This window comes from Notamacropus eugenii, chromosome 6, assembly GCF_028372415.1.
Source record: "Notamacropus eugenii isolate mMacEug1 chromosome 6, mMacEug1.pri_v2, whole genome shotgun sequence".
Classification (NCBI taxonomy): domain Eukaryota; kingdom Metazoa; phylum Chordata; class Mammalia; order Diprotodontia; family Macropodidae; genus Notamacropus; species Notamacropus eugenii.
Window position 1 is genome coordinate 34,837,536 of NC_092877.1, and position 27,609 is coordinate 34,865,144.

The 27,609-nt window shown below is 43.9% G+C and overlaps 1 protein-coding gene across 12 annotated transcripts in view; it reads left to right on the plus strand.

Annotated features, from left to right (window-relative positions):
• Positions 1-27,609, plus strand: part of IRAG1 (inositol 1,4,5-triphosphate receptor associated 1) — a 149,295-nt gene that overhangs the window by 93,769 nt on the left and 27,917 nt on the right. For all 12 annotated transcript variants that reach the window (XM_072619450.1, XM_072619446.1, XM_072619442.1 and 9 more), the window contains 10 exons: positions 1-71; positions 1,764-1,937; positions 3,239-3,319; positions 4,600-4,649; positions 9,461-9,496; positions 10,180-10,788; positions 13,498-13,576; positions 18,085-18,208; positions 22,949-22,979; positions 27,033-27,173. In XM_072619450.1, coding sequence (XP_072475551.1) covers positions 38-71; positions 1,764-1,937; positions 3,239-3,319; positions 4,600-4,649; positions 9,461-9,496; positions 10,180-10,788; positions 13,498-13,576; positions 18,085-18,208; positions 22,949-22,979; positions 27,033-27,173 — 1,359 coding nt within the window. In that variant the 5' untranslated portion in view covers positions 1-37. The remainder of the gene's footprint in view (positions 72-1,763; positions 1,938-3,238; positions 3,320-4,599; positions 4,650-9,460; positions 9,497-10,179; positions 10,789-13,497; positions 13,577-18,084; positions 18,209-22,948; positions 22,980-27,032; positions 27,174-27,609) is intronic.

Sequence of the window (27,609 nt, forward strand, 5' to 3'; positions counted from 1 at the left end):
ACCACGCAGCCCTCGTCACCGGCTTTCTAACCGCCACATGAAGGCTTCCCTCACGTCTCTGACATCTGTGGGTAAGGAGCATATCAGCTGTGTGGATGTCTGTACACCTCAGGCCTTTGGGTTCCCATCTAGGAAAACAAAAAGCAGCAAAAATGGCCCAAGCAGATTGAACCAGCTGTCAGAAGGCTAGAGGTCACACCTGCGGGTCCCAGGATGCCAGCACAAATGCTATTGGTGACCTTTCCCTTCCTAACCCAGGCCTTATCCAGCTCTGCTTATCACCTCTTTTCAGTCCCTCGGAGAGAAGAGGGGATGCACAAAGTAACTCACGCTAGTCATGAAATCAGGCTTTCAGGGCTGACAGGAAAATTGGGCAGCCCCCCATGAACCCTGACCTTCTGAATGACCAGTAGTCAAAAGGGATCAGATCTGAAGCCTTTCTTCAAAGATGAAAGAATGTTTTCTCTTTAAGTCATCCCAGACTCAAGAAAAGAACATGAGGGAGAAGGAACCAATACAGAAAGAGACCCCTGGAGGTTACTCTCCTTCAGGTCAGGATCTAAGGTAATGTAAGAAACAGGTGGTTAATCAGTCACCTGAGAAGGAACAGGAGGAGGAAGAGGAAGAGAAGGAGGAGGAGACACGTGATCCAGAGTAGAAACTGATAGAACCTAAAATCCTCAAGGTCCAGAGTTCTGTCCTCTTCTTTTGATAGAGAGCACAGGTGTCAAACTCACAGGGACAGCAAAACTCTAGATTAAAATGTAATTGGGAAATATTTAGCAAAATAAGTAAAAATATAATACAGCGTGGGTAATGTGAATTTGTATTTTTCTAAGACAATATGAGCCAACAGGGATCTGTTTCTATTTGAGTTTGATGCCCCTGGTATAAAGACACCACACTTCCCACACCATCTGTATGACTTTGGAAAGTCAGTCCCGGGCTCCATGGGTTCCTGTGCAAGGTGTAGTCAAATCAGCACCAGATTCAGATGAAGAAGACCTGAGTTTATATTGCTACTCTGTGGTCAAGGGCAAGTCCATTCTCTTCTCTGGGCTTCAGCTTTCTCCTTCATAAAATAAAAGGGTTAGCCTAGATCTGTGGCTCTCAGAGCGGGTATTGTAAGCCTCTTGAGGTATTCAATGAAAGCCCTCCCCAGGCCTGCCCCCACTGTAATGGGGTACTTCTCTTCCCTATTTGACATCAGGAACATTGCAGGCCCAATAATGGGAGACCCAAAACAACTTTCTGGGGAAATAAAAAAGAAGAAGATAGAAGCAGAGGGAGGGAAGGAGAGACAGAGGAATCCTATGTGCCAAGTAGTTGTCTTAGAGACTCAATGGCCAGGGAACCTTGCTCCGGAGCTCATTTTAAATGTTCAGCCTACAGTATCAATCTTAGGGCAAAGAAGCAGCCATGGAGAATCAGTGACATAAACCACAGACTGGGAGATGGAAGGAAACTTGGAGGTCCTCTGGTCCAGTCCCTTCATTCTGTATCCCTCTAGCTCCAAATCCCACTGGCCTATGTGGCCCCATCCACACCTTGTGGGCCTGAGTGGGGCAGGTGGGGAGGGAGGCAGAGCTAGGACAGCAGGCTCCAAGCTAAGTAGGTAGCATTTTCAGGGTATGGGTAAGAAGAGGGCATGGTGCTCCCAGGAACAGTCTGGAAGAAAAGATGGCTCTCTCTCATCTTCCCCAACTTTGACCATCTCCACCTCATCATGCACTCACTTGCTCATGTGAACTTGCTGTCCCCAGACAATGCAGGCCATATCATCCATCTGGTAAATGACCAGCTGCCAGACATCAAAATCTCTGAAGAAGATAAGAAGAGGAACCTTGAGCTCCTTGAAGAAGCCAAGAAAGTGAGTGAGCGTTTCCTGACCAGGAGAGGCAGGAAGTCCCGGAGCAGCCTGCCTGAGTCCCCGTCAGGTAGGAGGGAGCCTGGGGCTCAGATGGACCCAGTGGGGTCAGCAGGGGCCAGGGAGCTCCTCTGAGCACAGGCTGGTCGCAGCCCATACAAAGCTGGGAGGTTATTTTTAATTAAATTAACATTTTAATGTAATTTTTTCGATTAACAAGCATTTATTTTCTTTCTTTCCCACCTATCCCCAATTGTAAAGAAAAAGAAAAGCCTCATAACAAATATTTATTGTCAAGAAAACAAATCAGGTGTTTCTGAAGGGGTTTTTTTTCACCTGGGCAAAGCCTAGTCTCCTGAACTTACAGACCAACCTGGCAAATCTTACCTTTAAAGACAAATCGGGCAGAGCTGCTGCAGCCTGACTGAAATTCTCTCTACAAGATATTGAAATGAAAAGACCCTCCTTCTGAGGTTCATTACACAGGAAAGCTGCCTGGGACCTCTTCAGATCTCCAAGACAAGGCAGCAGAAGGAAAAGTCGCTTCATTCTCAGTCTGAAAGCTACCTGGACTTTGTGGAAATATCTCTGTGGCCCACAAAGCTGCTGCCTTGCCCACTGTCCTTCCTCCCAAAGGTTTCCCTGTCCCCACCCCCTACCCCCATCCCTCCTCCTCATGTTACTGCCTCTCAGCAGTAGCTTCTATATCTCTGAACCAGGTCCCAGTTCTACATTCTGCCTGGACAGGGCTCTTAGGCCTGGTATAGAAATGGCAGCCCACAGGTTCATCACTTTGTTTTTCGTGGCCTCAGTTCCCTCATCTGTGAAATTAGGGAGCAAATCTGTAAAATCAATAAATCTGTAAAATTAGATGCCCTTTAACGTTTGAGAGAGACAGAGACAGAGACAGAGAGACGGAGAGAGAGAGAGAGAGAGAGTAGGGAGGAGAGAGAAAGGAGAGGGGGGAGGAGAAGAGAGAAGGAGGAAGGGAGAGAAAAAAGGAGGAAGGGGGAGAGAGAAAAAGAGAGATAGAGAGAGAAAGAGAAGGACAAGAGAGGGAGAGAAGGTGGGAAGGAGAGAGAGAAGAAAAAATAGAGAGGAGAAAAAAGAGAGAGAAGGGAAAGGAGAGAGTAAGAGAAGGTAGAAGAGAGAAAAGAAATGAAGTTTCCCCTACCTCAAGGAGCTTGTACTCTATCTGTGGAGACAACATGTCAATAGATAAGCATATATTCTGTGTATGTACGTACACACACAGTCTAAAACACAAAAATACATGTAAGTTCATGTATACATATGTGTCCACATATGTACACATACATGCTCTGGTCTGTCCCATGAGAGACTAACATGGCTTTCGATGTGTGTTTGCAGCCATTTCTCCAAACCTCAGCCCTGGGGCTTCTCCTGCAGGGTCCCGGAGCAGCTCCCTGAGCAGCCCCCCCTCACCACCAGGTAAAGTGAACTCTGTGTTTAACCCAGCGCTCTGTAAGCCTGTGTGCCCAGCCTCTGCCTGCCAAGCTGCTGGCTCTCACCTGTGGGGTGACAAGGAAGTTTTCCTGTCCTCCTTTAGGGGCCCCTACCATGATCTCTGTTTGGTTTCACCCTGCCCCAACACAGCTTCAGATTCCAAGGCAGATTCCAAATGGCTCAGTTGACTTCCTATCAGCAAGAGCTCCATTGGAGAAGGACACATGACGAGACTGGTCATTGAATCGAGTCTGCGGTGAGAAGGAGCCAGTGACATTAGAGCAGGTTATGGAAATAATCCAGGCCAGCCACAGGATGGTTTCACCAGATCAGAGGCAGTGTGGTACAGTGGATAGAGCACTGGACTGACTTAGTGAGACCTGGGTTTGAAGCCTGCCTGGACACTGACTAGGTTAGATGGATGACAGTGAACCACTCAGGTAACCTCTCTGAGCTCCACCCTCCTCATTTGCAAGATGAGAGGTTGGACAAAGTGACTTCTAAGTTCCTTGAGGCTTTAAACCTCTGGCCCAGCAATCCCTTCTTCAGACCCGAGGGCAGGCAGGGAGATGACCCAGCAAGTTCTTGGCTCTTTGACCCTGTAAATGGATCATACGTGCTAATGAAGAATCCAGTGTCTGTCCAAGTGGGGAATTCCCATTTTGGCGATATCTCAACCCATCCATGCCCTGACACATGATAATCACAGAAACATCAACAACAAAAAGCCCTAAGGGATTGCTTGAGGAGTTTGAGTTTCATCTCCCGCTTTAGAATAGAAGCACCTGGAGGGCAGGGACTATCTCACTTCTGTTTTCTACGCCCTGCCCCTATCCGAGTGGTTGACACAGGGGAAATGCTTACCACGTGCTTTTCATTCATTCATTCATTCATCCAGCTTGGGGTCCCATAGCTCCTAAGTGTCAGAGGCAGGTCTTTACTCCAAGTCCTGTGCTCTGTTCTCTCTCCCATTGCATTTTTAGAGGTGCTAAAAATGTCTCTCAAATGCTTCAGTATGTATCAAGCTCATCTCAGCCAGAAGACACTACTTCCAGAACATTCTAGCATGCCAGGATACTCAGGAGGCAAAACTTGTCTGTGATGGTTTGGGGATGAAATTGTACAGATTTGATGCCTCTGTCCTCAGCAGCACAGGCACACTTGGTATAGGTGCAGCTATGGGATGGAAAGTAGACATCGAATTACCCTACAGCAAACATAGCTGGTCGGGCTGTGCCAGCTCCCTGTTTTCTTTATTATTCCAGGTTCTGAGGTGTGTGCTGCCCCACTTCCTGAGCCAGGATCTCCACTACAGGTAAGAATACATGTCTTTTGTTAGAGAATGTTACGAAGTTCTCAACCCAGAACAGGGTCCACACGGATGAGCTACTCAGCCCCTGAACCAGCGGTGTGCTGGCAAAGGTTTAACAACTGGCTCCCCAGAAAATGCATGCCCCAAAAAAAAGTTTGCCAAACACACTTTTAGGTTTAACTTGCATTATTACTATTTTCTCTGTCACTTTCTTACGTTTAGACAATCAACAGAACAATAAATCAAGGCCCAATTTAGAGCATTTGCCAATTAACAAAATATAAATTCTTACACTAAAAATTTAATAGTCCCAACCAGCTATAACACACCCCTGTCCTGAACACACTGGAGGTTGAGAAGGGGTGGTGAAATCATCCAGCCCTGTGGGGGAACTTGGGATTGTGGGAATAACAATAGCTTACATTGATGCAGAGCTCTATGTTTAAATTTCATATATATATATATATATATATATATATATATATATATATATATACATATATATACATATATGTGTGTGCCTTTCTGCATGTATGTGTGTGTGTGTATACATATATTATAAGAAGATTTTGTAGTACAATGGAAGCAGCACTTAATTTGTAGTTAGAGGAACTGGTTTCAAATTCTGCCTCTGTGACTTTGGACAAATCACTTCACCCCCCTGCACCTCAGTTTCTTTATCTGTAAAATGGGGAGGTCTCACTAGAAGGCTTCTGATCTCTAGATTTAGGATCCCTTGATCCTAAATCACTTCAATTCCCTGGGCTTCAGTTGCCTCATCTGTAAAACGTGTGTATTATGTGACACTACCTGGTATCACTCACCCCCTCCAGCTCTAAATCTGTGACTCGATGATACTGTCTTGCACTTTCCTCAAGGCAACTTTGTGAGATAGGGGTGGGCTGTGCAAATATTATTTTCTCTACTTGATAAATTAGGAACCTGAGCCTCAGAGGGATGAAACTGCTTAACACCGATCCCACAGCTAAGAAGGGTTGAAACCAGGATTAGAACCCAGGTTTTCTGCCTCTGGGTTCAGTGATCTTTCCAAAGCCCCCCTGCTACTATGTATCCCAACATATCTACTGTTATTTGGATTCTGCTGGCCTTTGTCATCTCATGAATTTATTCATATTTCTTCTTGCTTTTCCCATTTGTCAAGCCTTATTGCACCATCACATTCTGTTCTGTTAATGGGGCCATTCCTGTGGCCTGGGGCAGATGTCTTTCCAGGATTTGTTTTCTCTTTCTGTGAAAACAGCTTTGACTATTTTTGTACAAATCAATCAGAGAGGTGCCTCCTCCTATCCCAGAACAGAATGTAGATTTCTAGAATGCGGAAAAGCATTAAAAGTTATCTGGTCCTATCCCTCCTCATTTTGACCAGCAGGCTGGTCAGTCAATAAACAGCGCCAGATGATGTGCTAAATCCTGGGGATACAAAAAGTGGCAAAAGGCAGTCCCTGCCTTTGAGGAGCTCATAACCTAAATGGGGAGACAACAAGCAAGCAAATATGTACAAATAAGCTCTGTACAGGGTAACTAGGAAATAAGAGAGCAAAAGCATTAGAATTAGGAGTTGGGATTTGACATTTTACATATGGGGAAACTGAGGCTTGGAGAAGTAACAATATGCCTAAAGTCACCCAGGAAGTAAGTAGCGGAACTGGGCTTTAAGTTCAGGTTCCCTGACTCCAGTATACCAAAGACTTCTCCCTACTAGAGTTCTATTTGGAGGATTCCCAGGTCAAAGGGTAGCAACAGTTTCATATCTCTTATTGCAATTGAAGATAATTATACCAATGATTAGAATCCTAGAGCTGGTAGGCAGGTCAGAAGCCATCTAGCTCAACCCATATCTGAACAAGAATTTATTCTACAACGCGCCTGACAAGTGTTCACGAACCCTCTTCTTGAAGATCCTGGAAGGAGGAGCTCCTTACCTCCTTAGGCAGCCCATTGCATTTGGGGGTGGCTTTAATTGTTAGGAAGATTTTCCTGACAATGAACTTATATCTTCTTTCCTGCAACTTTCATGTGTTACTTTTCTAGGTCTGTTTTCTAGGGCCTAGTAGAATAAATATAATCCTTGTACATGCCAACCCTTCAAACACTGAAATTACCCTGTCCTTCCCAAGTCTTCCTTGGTTTCTTCAACTTATCCTACTATGTTAGGATCTTAAAGACTCTCACCAGGAAGGGTGTCTTTCTCTGGATGTAGTCTGGAATCTGTCTTTCCTGAAATATGGTGTCCAGAATCGAATGTAATAATCTCGATGACCAAGGCTCAGCATGACAGAAATACCACTTCCCTGATTCTGGATGTGATGCTTCTTTTGGTGTAGCCTGGGGTAGCGTAAGTTTTTTGAGTTGCTATGTCACATTGTTGCCCTATATTGAGCTTGTGGTCCATTAAAACCACCCCTCCAAGTTTAGTCTAGCCACATCTGTTTCAACACATTCCTATGCAATTGATTTTTTAACCTAAGTAAATGACTTTGCATTTATGTCTATTAAATTTCATCCTATTCAATTCAGTCCAATGTTCCAGTCCATAAAGTGGTTTTTTTGCCTCCAGGCTTTGTCATCTAGCTCTTCCAGCTTAATTTCACCTGCAGTTTTTTTAAATAATTAATTTATTTGTTTTCAATTTTCAACAATTACTTTCATAAGTTTTAAATTTCCTCCCCACTATGGCATCCAATTTTGTATGAGTTCTACACATACATTCCTATTAAACACATTTTCACATTAGTCTTGTTGCATAGAAGAATTAAAATGAATGGGAGAAACCATGAGAAAAACCAAACCAAACCAAAACATAACAAAAGAGAAAGTAGTCTGCTTTATTCTGCATTCTTACTCTACAATTCTCTTCTTTGGATGTGGATGGCCTTTTGCATCATGAGTCCTTTGGAAATGTTTTATCACCTGCAGTTTTGACAAGCATGTGTCTTCATTCAAGTCATTGACTTAAAAATGTTGAACAGCTCAGGGCCAAGCACAGATTCCTGGGACACTCTGTTAGATATTTCCATCCAATCTGACAATTCACTGACGACTATCCTTTGGGTTCCAGTCATTCAATGAGTTCTGTTATATTATAGTCTAACCCATTTGTCTCCATCTTGTCCCAAAGGATACCATGATAACTATCAAATGCTTGGCTGAAATCTAAGTGCACCATAACCCTATGTTTATAGCTTTGTCCTCGTCTTACAGTCTAGTTACCCAATCACAAAAGGAAATGAGCTTATTCTGGCATAGCTGGTTTTTGAGGAAATGCTGCTAGCTTTCAGTGGATACTACTTCCTTTTCTAAGTGTTTACAAACCAGCGCCTTTGAGAGTATATTCTAGATTTTGCCAGAAATTGAAATCAAGATCACTAGTCTAGAAAGCTACGACGTTCTTTGCCTCTCTCCTTCATTCCCATGGTACCTCTCCTATTCTCCAGACTTTCTCCAAGATGGCAGAGGCCCAGCAAATCTATCTTCCAATTATTTCAGTGTGTGGAGATGTTGCTCCTTTGAGCCTGGTGACTTGGATTCACTGAAGATCCTGGATGCTATCTAACCTTTTTCTCATTTACCACGGGATTCCACTTACCACTAACTTTTATAACCATTGAATTTTGATCATTTTTAATGACTTTTACAATTTGATGGGCATAAATTAGCTCACTGTTGTTTTCATTTGCATTTCTCTGCTTAGTAGAGTTTTAACACTTTTTCAAGTGAAGAGGAATAGTTTTGCCCTCCTCTCCCACATACTGCTTAGATTTTTTCCATCTACTCTATCTGAACATTCTCTCATTTGCAGCTAGTCATTTACATGTCTCCCCCTCACATGTTGTGAAGTCCTAGAGGAAGGACTTGCTTTACATCTCCAGAACTTTGCCTGGCACATAGTAGATACTTAATAAATGTTTGGTGGCTGACTGAATTGGAGCACTTGGTATTCATATCCTTGGTCAATTTGTCCATTAGAGAATGGGCCTTATGCCTAGAAATTTGTGTCCAGTACTTATAGATTCTAGACAGCAAATTTGTATCAGATAAATTTACCATGAAGAATTTTTCTCAATCTATTTTTTATTCTCCTGATTTGGGATATTTCATCTTTAAGTTTTTAACTTTTTATCACATTCTTCATTGGCATCCACAAAACACAGAAGTAAATATTTTTAAAATGAAGGCCAAAATCTTACATTTTAATGTGCATTGATCGATTATGCAAAGCCTCTAATTTTTAACAAGATACAACCAAATGAATTAACAAACAAGCAAAGATAATTACTTGGTTTTATATGCTATTCGGAGTCTCGCTGAAGTTCCACTGGCTAGTTTTATTTCTTGTCTCTGTCTCTGTCTCCCTCCCTCTTTTTTCTATATAATTATAATCAATAAAGTTCTAATGATTTTACTTGGTATCATCACCTAAGAGTCTTTTCCTATTCCTTTGTGTGCTTCATATAGTTTTATAGTACCAAAACATTTCATTATGTAAAGTAGCCCTAATTAACTTAACTATTTGCTAACCTTTGGACATAGAGGGCATTTCCCCATTTTTTTGGCACTATAAAGAGAGCAGTTTTAGCTGTCTCTTCCTTCTTGTGATATTTTCAGGATAAAGTCCTAGCAATGGACTTGTTGGATCTAAGAGTATTTTCATTTTTGCTACATTGGTTTCTATTTTGCAAAATCTCTTTATAGTTACATAGTTATATCCATCTGTTTTGTCTCAACTAAGAGGCCATTTCAAGAAGGAATAGTTCATTTAAAATATTTAATTGTGGTTTATTTCTTGCTTGCAGAAGGGAGATGAGCCATCGTTTCACCTTGACCTACCTGTGAGTCTCCTTTTCCTACTCAATTTAACACTCTGTGTGCAGAGCCCAGCACTTTCCATCCACAGGAGGAAAATGCTGGTGATGCCTGGCCACTGGATAGCACTTGGTGGGAGGGAAAGGGAGACTGTGTGTGATGGGATGCTAAAAATTGGTCGGTCATACTTGTTATCTTTAACAATAAGGCCAAAAGTCAGGAGCCAAGCTTAGCAGGAAGTTAGGTCTCAGGCAAAATTTTATTTATAAAATTTCCTGGTTCCAGGGTCAGAATCAAGTTTTTGGTGGGAAAGAGGTGAAGATGAAGGCTGGAGGGTCCTCCCCTTTATCAGCATCAGAATTTATTTGTTGGTTTTAAGATCCAAATTGAAATTCCCCTTTCTATTTCTGGGCTGAATTGTGCATCAGAAAACCTGAATTCAAATTCTAGCTTAGCTTATTAATACCTGTGTAATCGTGGGCACACCTTGCTGGTCCTCAGTTTCTACAATTACAGAAATGAAGAGATTAGTCTAGATGACCTCTAAGTAACTGGCTAGCTCTAAACCTACAGTTTATTCTACAGATAAGGACATTGAGGGTAAGAGAGGTTAAGTAATTCTCTTATCATCCCACAGCTAGGAGGGCTCCCCCTTGTCCTGGAGTCCGTTGTACCTACTTGTGTCTAATCACAGCCCTTCTTCTTTTAGAATGCCACCAAGGGGCTAACAGACCGAAAACAGAATGACCAGAGGAAGGTGTCTCAGGGACGACTGGCTCCTCGTGCCCCCAGTGTTGAGAAATCCAAAGAGACGTTATCTGAACAAAAAGAAAATTTTGATCCCCTTAAACACGTAGAGAACAGTACGCCCAAGGTCCTGGCTTCTGGCAGTGGTGGAGGGAAAATGTCCCTCAACAGCCCTACAAATGCTGGTGAAAAAGACCCAGGAAAGCAACTTCTTAAGAAACCCAAGGAAAGTGACCCTCTCCCAAAAAGCCACCTCCAGGGCCCAGGGCCATCTCCCCAAGGACCGCAGGGGAAAGGTCCAGCCTGGGAGCCACTAAACTCCAAGACCCCCTCAAAAGCTGACCTCAAGCCTTCTGGATTCCGACCCCCTCTTCAGCGGGGGTTATCCTGGGACAGTAGCCCTATGGAACCAGGACCAAAGGACAAGGTCATTGCCAAGCTGGCAGCTGCAGAAGAAGAGAAACGTTTTCCCAGCAAAGGTGGCAACAAGCTCCCCAAACCTTCAGGATTCAAGGACTTTCAAATCCAGGTTCAACCTGTGAGAATGCAGAAACTAACCAAGCTCAGAGAGGTACGTTCTTTGTGGGAGAAGAGTGGGCTAGCCCAGAAACAGTGGGCTAGCCATAGGAGCAACATGGGCTAGCTTAGGAGCTAAGTTGGCTAACCCTAGGAACAAAGTGAGCTATCCTTAATATAGTGGAAAGAGCACTGGATTTGGAGTCAGAGGACCTAGGCTCAAATCCTAGCTGTATTGCTTACCATCTCTATAACCTTGGGTAAAGCACAGAACCTCACTGAGCCTCAGTTTCATCGTATGTAAAATGAAGAGATTGGCCTAGATGACTTTTTTGATCCCCTGTAGCTCTAAACCTATGAAGCTCAGACCTCACTTCCCTTCTCCCATAGTCTACACAACTCTGAGCTCAAGTCTACAGCACCACGGGTCTAGATCGCAGCACTAAGGAGGCTTCTTTTCTCCAGGTGGGGCAAGCCTTCAAAATAATAATTTTTGAGGCTGGGGGATAGAGGCTGTTGTGCTGTGGTTACCAATGCAGGCTGACTTATGGTCTGCAGTTTCTAGTCTTACAGACTTGCTTAGTGAACTGACACTAAGTAATTTGGCTAAGATCACACAACCAGCACGCATCAGAAGCAGGGCTTGGACCCAGGTCTTCCTAACTCCTTTATGCCATGTTACCTCTCACCAACATAATTGTCATCATTGTTATGTTAAGGAGAGGCATCATGGAATCAGAATTAATATTAATAATAATTATTATCATTCTGAGTCAATAAACATTGCTAAGGATTTACCATAGGCAAAGGGTTGTTCTAGGTACTGAGCGACATTTGGGACCAGATCTGTGATTTCATCTAAGTTGGGAACCCCTAGTACAGACACCCCCACACCCGCTGAAGGATTTCAGTCTTCGCTCTTCCAGCTCTGAGAACCTTGAATGAGACACCAAGAAACGTGGGATGTGTCTGAGGGACCTGAGGTCCTCCCAACTCAGGAGGCCAGCTGTCTAGTAACTACATCAAGGCTGCCCAGGTGATATAAAGATAAAAAATTACAATCTGCCCTCAAGGCATAGTAGCCAGAGCCTAACACTTGGAGTCAGGAAGACCTGAATTCAAATCCTGCCTCAAACACGGGTGTCCGTGTTTCCCTAGGCAAATCACTTAACTTCTCTGAATCTCAATTTCCTCATCTACAAAATGGGGGTAATAATGATAGCCCCTGGTTCACTGGGTATAATGAGGATCGAGTGAGATGACACACAAAGGGCTTTGTAAATCCCAAAGAGCTATAAATGTGAGCGAATACTGCTATTATGATTATTTATTGAGGAGGGGGGTGGGGAAAGAAAAGACAAAAACACAAATACCTCTGCTTTGAAGTAAAACTGGCTAAGTAGACAGGAGAGGGTCACCTAAGGTCCTACACATGGTCCAAGGAAGGCAGGCTCAGTTCTGAAAGAGAAGGGCAGCAGAACAGACAGGGGCAGGTCAGGGAAGACACTTAGCGGGATGGTCCCTGGGGTCTTCAGGAACTCTGCGCATTTAGAACAGAGTCTGGCACCGAGCAGTACTTGATAAATGCTTGTTGATGAACTGATAGACAGTGATTTTACAAGCCAGCACCCCAGGTGTTCCATGGGGAAGGTGTGTTATTCACATATAAGTGAATCTTCTGGGAGACGCCAGCCCCACATGCTTCAGGCTGCCTGGCTTCCTGGTTTCAACGTACAGTATGTGACATGTAAACAGGAACCAGATGACTAAATACCTTGTCAGTCCCAAGTACTGTCATGGTCAGGGATGAAATAACCCTGCCTCCCTCTGAGTTCCAAGAATCCTTCCTTCCTGGTGATCTATCAACAAACTGTCTAAAACTCTCCCCAGAACAGTCACTGGAGTTCATGTAACATTCCCTTCCTGACATTTGAGCTCCCTGGATTCTGGGGTCACAGAATCATAGGACTCTGGAGCCAGAAAGGCTTTTGGAGGTACCGAAGTAACTTTGAGCCTCCCACCTCTTAGACGTGCAAAACCCCTTCCAAAGAAAAGCCTTTCACCAGTCAAATCTGAGGACACAGCCCCTTAGGCAGCCACCAGCTGCTTCTCTCTGCTCAGGGTAGTGGAATTGGAGACATCCAGTAACAGGGGGAGAGAAGTGGGGAGTTAACCTCCCATAGCTCCTTTTTCCTTCCTCCATAATAGCTCCCACCCTCACCCCCAGACTTCAATATGACTGATGTTCAGAGAGAGAGAGAGAGAGAGAGAGAGAGATGCAAGACCAAGTTTAGATGAGAACTGGCTGCACTGGAGTTTTCCCCTTCGTCCCCAAAGATGTGAGAGGAAAACAGGAATCCTGGCCTTCAAATAACTCCTTACTGATTTGTCTGCAGGTTAAATTAGCGCACCATCCCACATCACTTGGCTCCTGTTCATTGCCCTTCTTCACCTACACAGGTGGCTAGTCCAGGCCCAGGGTTGGGGAGCATGGAGTTCCTTGACACTGGACTTCAGAAATGGCCACAAGAGAGTGACACTAACTTTGTGCTCCTCTGCCTCACTTCAGTCCAGTTCACAGGCAGTTCAAGACTCCCCTCTTTGTGATATCATTGCTTGCCTTCAAGAACAAAGGACAACCAACCACAAAAATCTGTCCAAACAATAGCCTTAGGATGGTGGACATACAACACGCCTTGGTGGGTAGACATGCCCAGCCAGACCAAACTCTCTAAAAAGATGATCTTTTCCTTCTCCTGGCCAGGAACACATCCTGATGAGGAGTCAGAACTTGGTTGGCCTGAAACTTCCAGATCTCAGTGAAGCTGTGGAACAAGAGAGAGGTAGGTGGGATGAAAAGAGATAGGTAGGTTGGAGCAATGGTTCCTTTCAACCAGGTGATGTTCCCTCCTGCCAACAGGCCCTGGAGCCCCTCCTCATCATGCCATTACCATAATGTCCACCATCCCAACATGGCGCCATCCATGAGTAGTCCCCAAGTTTCATTCATCTCTTTGTCTTGTTGGCATCTAGTGGGTATACGATCACTTAGGCTCATCTCCTTTCTCCACATCCATTAGACTATGAGCTCCTTGAGGTCAGGGACTATCTTTTTTCTTCTTTTTGTATCCCCAACACCTAGCACAAGGCTCAGCACATAGTAGGTGCTTAATAAATGTTTATCAACTGACTGACATCCAAATCAGATACTAACTACCATCAGTTCTTTTTTGTTTTTGTTTATGTAGCCAAAAATGACTCTATCCTGTTTTCTTATTATCAGCCTTCAGGTCCTACTTGCCACACACCTGGGATTACTGTAGTAGGCTCCTAACTGGTCATATAATCTCTCTAGCCACCGGAGAGAGCTTCCCAAAATACTGTTTTGGTCACATCTCTCCTCTGTTCAGATATCGTCAGTGGTTACTGCCCAAAGTCAGAGAGGTAATGGCACAGATAGTATTAGAACCCAGGTCCGTCAAGAATATTCCCTGCCTTTCTTGCTAATCTCACAGGGTTGTGGCAAAGATCAAATGAATTAATTGATATAAATGAGGAAAGATTGTGGTCTTCTCCACAATCTAGTTGCTCCTCTCAAGACTATCTGGGTAACTACCTGCCTTCAGGCCTGCTCAGATATCAGACGGCAGCAAATGTCTGACCTTGGAAGCTTCTCAGAGCAGGACTGCCCAGAAAGCTCCTCCCTGAATGGCAACAGTGGTCCTTCACCCCACATTTTAGCAGAGTCTTGAAGACTGCCTTGACAGAGCTCTGAGAAACACCAGAAACAAAAGCTAAGAATGAACCACTGTGGGCAGCCATGTCTTAACGTGGATACCAATTTCAAATTTTCTTCTAAATGTTTATTTTGGTCCCACTGTGAGAATTTTTCCAGGCAAAGAATCTTGGATGGGCTATGGAGGGGGACAGACAGTATATAGTTCAGTCAGTCATCCTGCATGTATATGCTCTGAGTACGCAGAAGAATGACAAGCCCCAAGAGCTCAGTGGCAACATTTATAATCAAGTCAGTCTCGAGAAGACAAAATTAGTAGACGTGAAATAATCAGAGAAAAATGCAAGACAGTTTAGAATGAGTATGTCAGCATGAAAGGTCTCTTCAGGGTCATCCAGACTAGCCTTCTGTCCAGTGCAGGAGTGACCCAGGACGGCTCCAGGCCTTGTCAGCCAGTCAATGAATCAATGTGTTGAACATGTTCCGGCCGCTGTGTTAAGCACTGGGGATACAAAGAAAGGCAAATATCATGGTTCCTGCCCTCAAGGAGCTTATATTCTAATGGGGGAGACATTTTTTAAAAAGCATGCATATACATGATACACACAGTGTAAATGACAGGTAATCTCTGAAGGGAGGCACTAGCAGTGGGGCATGGCAGGGAGGGGAGTCAGGAGAGGCCTCTTGATGAAGGTGGGGTTTGAGCTGAATCTTGAATCTGAAAGCCAGGAGGCAGAGGTGAGGAGGGGAAGCATCGTCAGAAAGTAATTCATTTCTGTTCCTAGTACTTTCTTCTGCAAAGAAAGGACAGTCTGTAAAAGGAGCTCCTTCTGCCCAGAGAGATAGTTTGCTTAGGACCATATTGCATTTGAGGTATCAGCAGCACATCCAGGTAAGGTTTGGAAGGGAGCTTGAAGGTTGGCTTGGCCAGTCACCTCATTTTACAAATGAGGAATTTGAGGCATAGAAAGTTTAAGTGACTTCCCTGTAACACAGGGAACACAGGGAACACAGGTGGTAGACCTGGGGATCAAATCCAGGTCCTCTGACTCCCGATCCAGGGCCATGAGGCCCTTCCCATCAGGGAATTCGAAATGAGGTGCTGGATCTCAGGACACAGATTTAACCATGAGATCTCAGTTTTGCAGTCTTTCTCATTCAGGTTGGTGAAGTTGAGAGGTTGGTGACAATATAGAGGCCTGCACAACCTGTGGCCCAGGGGCTGCTTATGGCCCGTGGGCATGTCAAAGGATTTCAGAGGTTCCTGAAATCCTTTGGCGAGCTGCAGGTTGTGCAGGCATGATACAGAGATGAGAAGAAGGCCCAGGACAGAGTAGGAGAGGAGGCTGAAATTTAAAGGACAGAGACAGGATGAGCAGCCACTGAAGGAGTCAGAGGAGATAACAGGAAAGCCAGAGGAACTGTAGATGGTAGACAGAACACTGGACTTGGAGTCACGAAGACTTGGATCTTAATCCTTTCTTAGATATTTGCTGTGTGACCTTGGACCCAAACACTTACCCGCTTTGGGCTTCAGTTTCCCTATCTGTAAAATGAGGTGGCTGGACTATAGTCATTTAGGGCTTCTTAAACTTTTTCTACTCATGACCCCTCCAATGCTTCTTAAACTATGAGTTTCAACCCACAGTGTAAGCGCTGGACTACATCTCCTCTTTGTGGTTGCTCTTGCTCAGTCCCCATTTGGAGTTTTCTTGGCAAAGAGACTGGAATGGTTTGCTATTTCCTTCTCCAGATCATTTGACAGATGAGGAAACTGAGGCAAACAGGGTAAAGTGACTTGCCCAGGCTCACACAGCTGGTAGATATCTGAGACTGGATTTGAACTCAGGAAGATGAGTCTTGCTAACTCCATGTCAAGAACTCTATCTGCTGGGCCACCTAGCTGCCCTATATGACCTCTAAGGTACCTTAAAACTCTACATCTATGATCTGTGTTTCTTTGCCTCCTCAGCACTTACCAAAGAGAAGTGAGAAAGGGTGGTATGATTGAGTGTAGTCACTGATGACCATTAAGAAAAGGGTTTAAGTAGAAGAATAGAAAGTCAAACTGAAAAGGCTTAAGGAGTGTTGAGCCAGATCGAATGAATGAATGAATGAATGAATGAATGAATGAATGAATGAATGAAGAAGCGCTACATGCAAAACACTGGAGATACAAAAGCTCTCAAAGAGTTCACACTCAAATGGGTGAGAAAAGCATATAAAAGGTTTCAGCTGTGAGTCAATAGATGGATGGGTTCTATGGTCCTTAGGGGACAGAGGCAAAGTAGCTAACAATGTATCTTCTTGGATATCTTTTCCACTGATAAAATTATATTGTTTTCTGATGTTGAACTATCTGAAGCACCAAAGACTTTGGTAGTGAGTAACCTACAACATGTAGCACCTGGAGAGGGAGTAGCCAGGCTGTATCTGCACTGGGGCTGCTTTCCAGAATGATGGCTGTGAGGACTGGGCTGGAAGCAGGCCAGGATAGGGGGTGGGGAGTAGGGGTATTATCATTCTCAACTTCTTGGGCTTATCTGCCATTTGGTTGCAGTTAGTCAGTAGCTGGTGGTGGTGGTGGCAAAGAAGTTCATACTTTTAAAGATGATTCTTTGATGTTTGGTGGCAAATGGGAAGAAAGAAAGAGAGAGACAGAGAGAGAGAGAAAGACAATGACAGACAAATACAGTGAGGCACAGAGAGAGAGAGAGAGAGGGAGGGAGAGAGAGAGAGAACTGTAGCAACAGGGAGACAGCACAGGTTGAAAGATTATGCTTGGAAAGGAGGACAGACAAGAGATGATGGATGAAGACATGAAGCAATTTTGAGGTGGCGGGGAGAAAAGTCAGATCAATAAACAAATATTTACTAAGTGCCTACTATATGTGTCCAGCATTGTGCTAGGTACTGGGAATAAAAAGTCAAAAACAAGATGGTTCCTTCCCTCAAGGAACTTCTATTCTATTGGAGGCAACACATACAAAGCAGATATAAGGTACTTGGGGAAGGAGGGAACGTACTAGCAACTGGTGGCATCTAGAGAGACACACTGGAGGTGATGAAGCTTTACAGGAAACTGGGGATTCCTAAAGAGGAAGGGAGATGGATTCATTCTTGTCACTATAAAATATTAGACAAGACCATTGGATGAATGTACTGATGGGAGACATTTGGGTCTTTCCTCAGGGTCCATATTTCTTCTGACAGTCCTTATCTCCCCATGGAAACTCCCAGGTTTTGTACCTGTTTCCCAGTGTTCCTAGGTCACACATAGATCAATCAGTTCATTGTCTGTAATGGCGTAAGTGTTTCAGCCCAAATAAGGAAGCACAGCTAGATAACCCTTGCCTTCTGAGAGCCTTGCCAAAGAAAGGGGATTTTTAAAGTTTTTTTGGCTTAACTACAAATTTGTGCCATGAAACAGTTGGTCTGTTAGTCAGGACTCACCTGTTCACCATGGGTATTGTTCAGCCTTGTATTGGGCACCATACAAGGTTATAAAGCTATAATCTTCTGCTTGTCAAAGAGAATGCTTTAGGGGAAGAAAATTTACCAGTGTGCTCCTAGTATAATAGATCTTAAATGGGATCCCCAAATGTCACTTTGCAGGGCACCCCTCTGAGCTTTCCCCAGGCATTGAAGAGGAAGAGTCCAAGAGTGTCTGTGACGTCATGCCCAACATCTCTGATGTGCTGCTCCATAAACTTCGAGTTCATAAGGCCCTCCCTGGCAGGTAAAACTCAACATGGTCTCCAGAAAGCTTGGTGGTCAATCTGGGCAGCTCAAACAGACTTATGGGGCACCAACATGTCCAAGTCTGTATTACGCTCTTTGTGGAGTATAGGATAAATTAGACATGGTCACTTCCCTCAAGAAATTGGGGTAAAAACAGTGCAAAACTATGTGAATGAGACCTGGAAGGTAGCAGGAGTCCAGAGAAGAGAGAAATACTGAGGCCTAGAATAGTCAGAATGGACTTCCTGGAGGAGGCTACCTTTCCTGGTAGATAGGTCCACTGAGTAGAATGTCAAATTACAAACCAGGAGGTGGTTTGGTTAGTATGACATCCTACCTAAGGAAGCTGACCTTGCTTCCAAGTTCTGCACGGTTCTCTCAGCCTTGCTCTAGAATTAATGTCAGGAGAAGTTTCTTTTTCTTTCAACATTGAACAAATAGAGATGGTATGCATGGCAGTGGATGGAAAGTTGGCTTTAAGAGTGGATTCGAGTCCTGACTCTGACACATATTGACTGTAACTCTGGGTGGAGTCACCTAACAACTCAATGCCCCAGACCATGAATGGTTAAAAAAAAAATGGTAAAGGTCTAATTAAATTGTTTGAAGAAAATTCTCTAAATGGGTGAAATCATACCCCACAATCTGGGCAAAACCAAAGAGAATTCAAGTTAGGTTGCAACAGTTCTCCCTGCTAGTCTTTAAAGGCAAGATTTCCCAGTCTGGTCCATGAACTTAGAGGGTCATATTTTGTGTGTTTCTGCCACTTGCATCACAGAAGCCAGGGTCATGGATTTATAACTGGAAAGAGCCCTTGGAGGCCATTTAGAACAGCTCCCTCCTTTTACAGATGAGGAAACTGAGGTTCACAGAGGTTAAACATCTTAGCCAAGGTCACACAAATAGTAGTTGATTCATGATTTGAGCTCAGGTCTATGACTCCATATAAAATGCTCCTCCCACTATGCCCTGCTCCCTCTCAGTCCTTTTTAGGAAGACCTTACCCTCTCTCAAAGGCACTTGGTGGCCCTATCAGAGACAGCATATTAAGCTGGAGGGGACTATGAGAAATTCACATCTTCTTAACTAAGCCACCACATGAAAAAGCTCAAGTGGTCTGAAAGTTACTATAGAGCCATGGATTACTGTGGCCTTGGACTCCAGAGACCATGACTGTAGTTTGGGTATGGTGCCACTAGAAAGACAGTGTGGTCTAATGGAAGGAGTGCTGTATTTAGAGTCAGAGGACCTGGTTTCAAATCCTAGCTTTGCCACTTACTACCTGTGAGACCTTTAGTAAGCGACATGATCTCTCTAGGTCTCCGTTTCCTCATTTGTAAAATGAGGAAGTTGTCCTAGACAATCTTTAATGTTCCTTTCCATTCTAAATATAGGAGGTTGTAAGGTTCTAAATTTTGAATCTCAATATAATTCTAGGATTGTAACCTAGAGTGGGACTTGATTTTCTCCTTTATGAGTTAAGTGGACTGGTCATAGACTTAGAGATGGAAAAGACCTTAGAGGTCCTAGTCTAGATTAATCTCCTTGACTCACAAAGGGGGAAACTGAAGTCTAGAAAGGTACAGATTTCTGAATAAGGCCAGCTTCCTTTGGCCTAATTTTGTACTAACTAAATATATCTATTTGATATGTAATTTGTTCTCCAACCCATGGTCCTACTTGCCAGGAAGCACCTACTCCTCCATGGAAGCATCTCTGGTGAGTCGAGTCCAGAGTGACTTCTTTCTCCTTTGAGCTCTTACCGTCCTCATGGACACACTGGCATGTTCAGGATCACACAAGGAGCAAGCAACAGAGCCAACATTCAAACCCAAGTCTTGTGACTTGGTGTTCCTTTCTTTGCTCTCCCCAAGAGAGCAACTCTGCTAGTTTCTGATGATCCGAATGACCCAATTCTGAAGCTCAGTTTTAAAAATCAGGTGAATTTATTGGGTTGTTTACAGGCAGCCACAACAGACTCATTGATGACAAATCATCCTTCTTTCCTCTGCCTCTTGGTACAGTCAGTCTCAAGTCAGCCTTGGTTTGAGCTCTGCTCAATTCAATTCAGCAAGCATTATTAAGCACCTACTACATACCAGGCCCTATGCTAAGTGCTTCACAAATATTAGCTCACTGGAAACTCACAACAACCCTGGGAGGTAGGTGCTATTATTATCCCAATTTCAATTGGAAACTGAGGTAAACCTAGGTTAAGTGACTTGCCCAGAGTCATACAGCTAGTAAGTGTCTGAAGCTGAATTTGAACTTGGTTCTTCTTGACTCCAAGCCCAAAACTCTAGCTTATTATCCCCTCTTCCAACCTTCCCAAGGTTTCTTTTTGTTCAGGCAGATTGTTAAATGACTCCAAAGGTGGGAGGAGGAATCAGCTTAATGTTTCTTCTTTGAAATCAAAGAATTGGGGGTAGCTAGGTGGTGCAGTGGATTGAGCAGTGGTCCTGGAGTCAGGAGGAGCTGAGTTCAAATTCAGCCTCAGACACATACTTACTGTGTGACCCTGAGCAAGAGGAAGGAAGGAAGGAAGGAAGGAAGGAAGGAAGGAAGGAAGGAAGGAAGGAAGGAAGGAAGGAAGGAAGGAAGGAAGGAAGGAAGGAAGAAAAAGAAAGAAAGAAACTAAAGGATAGTAGACTTGGAGCCAGAAAGACTTTAGAGACCATTTGTCCTGTTCCCTGATATTACAGATGAGCAAACTGAGGCATTGAATAAATGATTGCCCCAAGTTCAGCAGAGTCACATTCGTACTCAAGACTCTTTTCCCTTGAACCAGGCTACATTTCTGGAGTCACACAGATTCTTAGTCCTCCACTTTGGGTCTGGCTTACCCATGATGTGACCAGTCTTTTGAAGTCTAGGTGAGGAAGCTCCCTCCGCCAGTGCTAATTGGCAAACCATTTGTAACTTAGGGTCTTTGAGAACTGCTTGAAAGCAAGAAGAGGCTAACTGACTGTCTCATGGCCAGGCAGCAAACATTTGCAAGGGTAGTACCTGAATGCAGGTAGCAAGCCCCAAATTCTGTCCATTTAGGAGGCAGTGCCCCTCTGGAGTCTGGGCTATTAACTTATTTTTTTAATCTAAATGAAATAATCAGGTATCGATGATGGCAGCAGAAAAGGATAGAAATAGAAAGATCCATATTGGGACTGGGTATGTGATGTGGATCAGCCCATGGGCCGCTCCCATGGAAGGCAGCCAGCTGAAGAACTGGACTTAGCCAGTGGTGGATCAGCCTCTCTGCCCTACTCTGGCTGCTCCCAGAAAACAGCACCAAGGCAGATTCCTTAGCACCTAAACAGGAAGGATCCTGGCAGCCTTCAGTCAGGGGTGAGTGGCACCCCGCCTGCCCAGAGAAGGGGTGATCTTGCACCTCTGTCCAGGGCAGCGGAGGAAGCAGGGCTTCCTGAGCACCTTATCCTTCATCTGTTCTGTTGTTGGGCGGGGCAAAGCTGTTAGGCCCCCTTGTTCTCTCTCACTTCCCACACTCAGTTAAGCCTGTACCACCCCAAGACAGGAAATAAAGAGGCCCCAGCTTTATTTACAGAGTCCAGGGATTTTAACAATGAGCCATACTTTGTCACTGCCTCTAGCCCAGGAGATAAGGCAGCCTGCTGACTTGATAAATAAAAAACAAAACAAGTTCCTCCATCCCTTGTCCTTGGCCAGCACTGGGAATCCCTTCTGTGCTGATTCAGGCCTCCTGCTTTCAGAAAGATGCTGCTACTCCCTGTTCTCTTTCTTTCGGTCTCTCCCAGCCATGGAGTTGGGGAGACAGACTAGAGCAGCTTTTGAGGGCTCAAACATACTCTCCCATGTGCACCCACGCAGCCCATTGGCCTAGAACCAATCAGTCAGCAAGCATTTATTAAGTGCCTACTGTGTGTACTGCACCATGCTAGGCACTGGAGATACTAACAAAAATTAAAAAAATAAAAAAAGTCCTTGCCCTTGAGGAATTTCTATTCTAGCAGGGGAGGAAAAAGAGGGAAACGTGTGTGTATGTATGTATGTGTGTGTGTGTGTGTGTGTGTGTGTGTGTGTGTGTGTGTGTGTGTAGATATAGATCTATACAAAACAGGTACAAACAACGTCTTTTGGGAGGGAGGCATTAGCAGTTGGCGGGGAGGGGAGGGAGGCTCAGGAAAGGCTTTGTATAGAAACTTGAAATTTCTTGAATCCAGCTATACCTGGCTCAAATCTGCCCCCGATGGACTACGTGGTGTCTCCTCTGGAGCTTTGGCTATTAATTGATTTCTAAAACCAATAATAGCTGATATTTATACTGTTCCTGATACTGTGCTAAGTGCTTTACAAATATTACCTCACTTGATTTTCATGACAACCCTGGGAGGCAGGGGCTATAAGTGTGCCCATTTAACAGATGAAGGAATTGAGGCAGGCAGAGGTTAAGTGAACTGCCCAAAATCACATCTAGCACTCAAAATCTGAATGAAAAAATCAGATGTAAATAATGGCAGCAGTGGCAGGCATTCTAAGAGGCAGAGGGGAGGAGGGAGAACACTCCAGGCATGCAGGATAACCAGTACAAGCAAAGGCTTGGAGGTAGGATTGTGGAATATACACCAGCTTTCCACTCTCGCCAGGCTGGCATGCTGAGGTCCTCCTCTGAGCAAACCCAGAGGGACTCTCAGAATTATATATGCATCCTTTCAGTTACTTTGGAGGTGAAATGATGAGAATCTTTTCCTCCCTTTTCTCCTAGTGCTCCTCCGCTTACTGAGAAGGAAGTCGAGGTAAGTACCTCACAGTTCTCATCCACATTCGGGCTAAATTGACCCATGATACTTTCACACAGACACAGGCCTAAATGTTGGCAGGGGATATGATGTGACCACTTGGGGTCTGGTCCACCACAACTCTTCACAGTCTTCATTAACCTTTGAGATTCTCATATCTATTTAGATAGACAGATAGACAGACAAACAGATAGATAGATGATAGATAGATAGATAGATAGATAGATAGATAGATAGATAGATGGATTAGGTAGATGAGAGAGAGAGATGATAGGCAGACAGTTGTTAGAGAGAGAGAGAGAGAGAGATGGGTGGATGGCTATATAGATAGATAGTAGTTAGATAGATAGTAGATGGATGGATAGACAGATAGGCAGATAATGTTAATTGGGGCAAAGGCCATTGGAATCTAGAGATGCTTGAAATTTTCTTCCTCCAAAAATTCCTGAAAAATGACGTTTGGAGCAGAGAAGGTAGGTCTTCTTTTTCTATGAGAAAGCTGGGGACTGTGGGATGATTTAAATGGTATCAAATTAATTCATAAAGAATTAAAAAGGTAGTTTGCCTCTGCTTTGCTTTTAAAACTTGAGACTTTGTCTTTAGCATCCTCGGATCGGAGGAAAACATACTAGGCAGCTGTGGCTCATGTTACTGACCTCTCTCACAAAGATTTGGTGGTACCCAAATCAATCAACATTTTGAATCAAACAATTAAGTGACCCAAAATCAATCAATCAATCAGTATTTATTGGGCACTTACTAGATGCCCTACAGAACACCAATCCAGGGGAAGTAAGCAGGGAGGGTGTTCAGTAAACATTTGCTGAGAGCCTATTATGTAGCAGGCACTGTGCCAAGGACTGGGCATGCAAAGAAAGGCATGATAGTCCCTGCCCTCCAGGAGCTCATAGACTTTATGGGGAGACAGCCAGCAACAACCATGTACAAACAGATAGACACACAAGAATAAGCTGAAGAGAGGGAACTGGGATGAGGAGAAATAAGCAGCTGGAGCAGAGAGAGTTCTCCTTCCTTAGTGCATCAGAGAAGGACAGGAAGGAGGAAATCATTCCTCACTTTTAGGTGGCCTTTGTTTTTCTGACCTCTGTCTGCCTCTCTCAAGCGAAGCACATTTAACTTAGAGAAGAAAGACCCAGCTGATGGCAACGTTACTATTGCAGAGCAGAAAAGGAAATCAGTTACTGGGCCGGGGAGTTGAGGAATTTAACCCAAGAAAGCATTTTATCTCACCTCCCAAAATGGAGATGAGAGCAGGGGAAAATGTGAGAAAATGTGTTCATGTACATGTTCATGTTACAAATTTCACGCCAGTGGTAATGGGTTTCAAAATATAGTCAATTCTTAATTTATACTAATTTATTGGAAGGGAGGGGAAGTAGTGGGTGGGGGCAGAGACATGAGCAACGTAAGAACATTGAAATGCAAAAATCACTTCGCCTTCATTTAAAAAGGCATCCCAGGGTTTTATAGCATATTTGTCCATTTAATCATATTTCTCTTTCACAAATAATAAAAGAAGAGTTTACCTGCTTTCCTTGGGTTACACAAATAGATGGCATGAGGAATTTATTTATAGGACTAGAGATTTAGAACTGAAGGTGACCTTTGAGAGTCATCTTAATCCTCCAATTTTACAGAGGGAGAAACTTGCCCAATGTCTTACCAGTACTGAGTAGCATAGAGAGGGTTTGAACTCAGGTCATCTGACTCCAAATCAAGCACTCTTTCTATTAGACTAGCTCCCTTCCTAGTCCTGGAGACTGAGGAGAAAGCAGCCTGGAGTCCAAAAGGATCCTAAACTGTAATAGAGTCCTCAGATAATTGATGAAGTGGAATTCATCACACATCATGTGGTGTTTAGGCTATCCAGGGAGACAGTTGTGTGACCGAGGCTATCCAGGGAGACAGTTGTGTGACCGAGGCTATCCAGGGAGACAGTTGTGTGACCGAGGACTGACTGAGTTACTTGAGAAGTATATTCAAGAATAAGCCAGCAGGTGTTTGTGAAGGTGCATTCCCAGCTGTTTGTTTAATAGCCAAAGACCATCAGTAAAAACCTGAGCAAGGTGAGGTCATTCAGGCAATAAGGCTGGGCTCCTCTCCTGCCCAATCCCAGCCAGCAGCCAACCGCATTTGGCCAATACAACAACCTCCTCTATGCATGGAAATGTGCAGTTCTACTAATATGGTGGTTGGTTGATTTAGATCTGCTTGTGATTGACCCAGGGCAGAGTCAACAAGAGGCTGAGATGAAGACCTTCACCTTCATTCATTCATTCATTCATTCCTAAGACACATTTAGCTCCTGCTAGATTCAATGTACCGTGTATGGCCCTAAGGGAGAAGCAAAGATGATGATGACCATTATCACTGTTAGCAATTACTTAGAATAACTGTTAATGTCATACTTTAAAATTTGTTAAGTTCTTTATCTAATCTTTTTTATCTTCACAACAGATGAAGAAACTGAGGGTCAGAGAGCTGAACTTACTTGACTGTGATCTCACAGCTAGTCAGAGTCCTAGATAGAATCTGAATCCAGGTCTTCCTATTCGACACCACAACTCCAATCACTATACTGCACTGCTTGTAAAGGCATAGTCTCTTGCCCCTCAAAGCTCCTAGGCTGACAGAGAGCTAGGACACATCCAGAAATGAATATGATACAGCTTAGAGTGTAAGTAGATGGGAGGCGTCCATGGTGTAATGCAGTCAGTGCAGAGAGATCCTACTTCGGCTGAAGAGTTTGCGTTTGCCCAAGTCTCTTCCCCAGTGGTTTCCTACATGGGCTCAGACTAGGAAGCCCCTTCTCTGTGATTTCCACCTTTTTAAAAGTCAATCCTGCACTCAGAGATTTTTGCAACTAATGTTTACACAAAGTCCTAATTGAACCTTAGGGGTCTTAAAAAAAAAAAGTCTTCTAGCAGCCATTTAAAATTGCTGTTTGGGAAGAAACTGGGAAATGTGATATGAACACTGGCTGAAGTCCCTTTAAATCAACAAGACTTATCTTTCACACCAGTTTTCCTTAAAGATGGTTTCTCCATGTGAAACCTTTTGTCCATAAATCCCCCCAGCTAATCCAAATAGCTTACATTGGCTCAGCTAAGTTCCCCTGGCTTATTTAAACCAAAATTGCTATTGTGGATTTTCTTCAGTTCAGTGGAGAGCAAAGCATTTGGGGGGGGGGGGGTTTCAACTTTAGTGAAATGCAGTGACTCCCTTCTCTTAAGTCTTCTGTGGCCACATATTATCATTTTTGTGGCTTTCTGAAGCTTTTCCATAGGTTCTTAATATCTTAGAGTTGGATGAGAAGAATTTAGCAGTTTTTGGATCATGAACTTAGAGCCAAAAGGGACCTTCGAAAGTCATCTGGTCCAATCTCCTCATTGTACAGAAGGGGAAATGGAAGTGCACAGAGAGTGAGTGACCTGACCAGTGTCAGAGCAAGTAACTGGCAAGTCTAGGTGCAAGAGTAGACACCAGATCTAACCTGACATTCTTCCAGAAAGGTCCTCAGCCCTACTCATCATCTCCATTGTCCTGATGTTGTGTTTGAAATTCCATTCTTACTTAGTATCAGAGGGCAAGGCATTGAAGTTATCTGGAAGGAGAAGCAGTTCTTGTTCTTTTTCTCTTTTTACTCGTTCTCATCCATTAACACCTTGCTATGATTTGGTTTACCACCTTAACCTTAGAGAATTATTGTAGCCTGTTGATGGGGATTTTGATGGGCTTTTCCACTGTTTGGTAAACTGTGTTAATACAGATTCTTGTGGTAGAAAGAAACATCGATTTGGAGTTAGAGGACCAAGATCCAAATATCAGCTCTGCCACTAACTACTCAAAGTCACTTCTATTCTCTGGCCTCAGTTTCCTCATCTGTAAAATGAGACGGTTGGACTAGTCAGCCTCTGATGTCCCTTCTGGGTCTAGAGTTAGAATCTACAGATAAGTCATAAGCTAGACCTTCTAACCTACAGCAGCTGCTACTCGCCCTTCTCCTCCACTTTGTCTCCCCCTCCATAGAATGTGTTTGTACAACTGTCCTTGGCCTTTCGAAATGACAGCTACACCCTGGAGTCAAGAATTAGCCAGGCTGAGAGAGAAAGGAACCTGACAGAAGAGAACACGGAGAAAGAACTGAACAACTTTAAAGCTTCGATCACGGTAAAGAAGGACTCTGGCTCTGACAGTGCCAAAGCACTGACAAGACCATAGCACCCCTGCCTATGGGGAGCTGGAGGGAGGGGAATTGCGCATCTGAGGACCAGGCAAGTTACACAGAGAGGAAGGAAGTGATGGAGATCACCAGGGAACTAAATTATGAGTTAAGAATTGACTGTATTTATAACTAGAAGGCAGTTAGTTGGTGAGCAGAGAAGGAGATGCCCAATTAACACATCTGATCAGTCAATTAAGATGCAACCTAACAAAGTAGGTTGAGCCCAGAAAATCTGGTTGAGGACCCATCTCTGTCACATATTATGGCCCTGGGCAGGTACCAACCTGAATTGGTACCAGGAACCTGTTTGCTCACTTGGGAGTTCCCTATACCATAAACTGACAGATCCAGTTATATCCTTTTCCTATCATCTGCCATCAG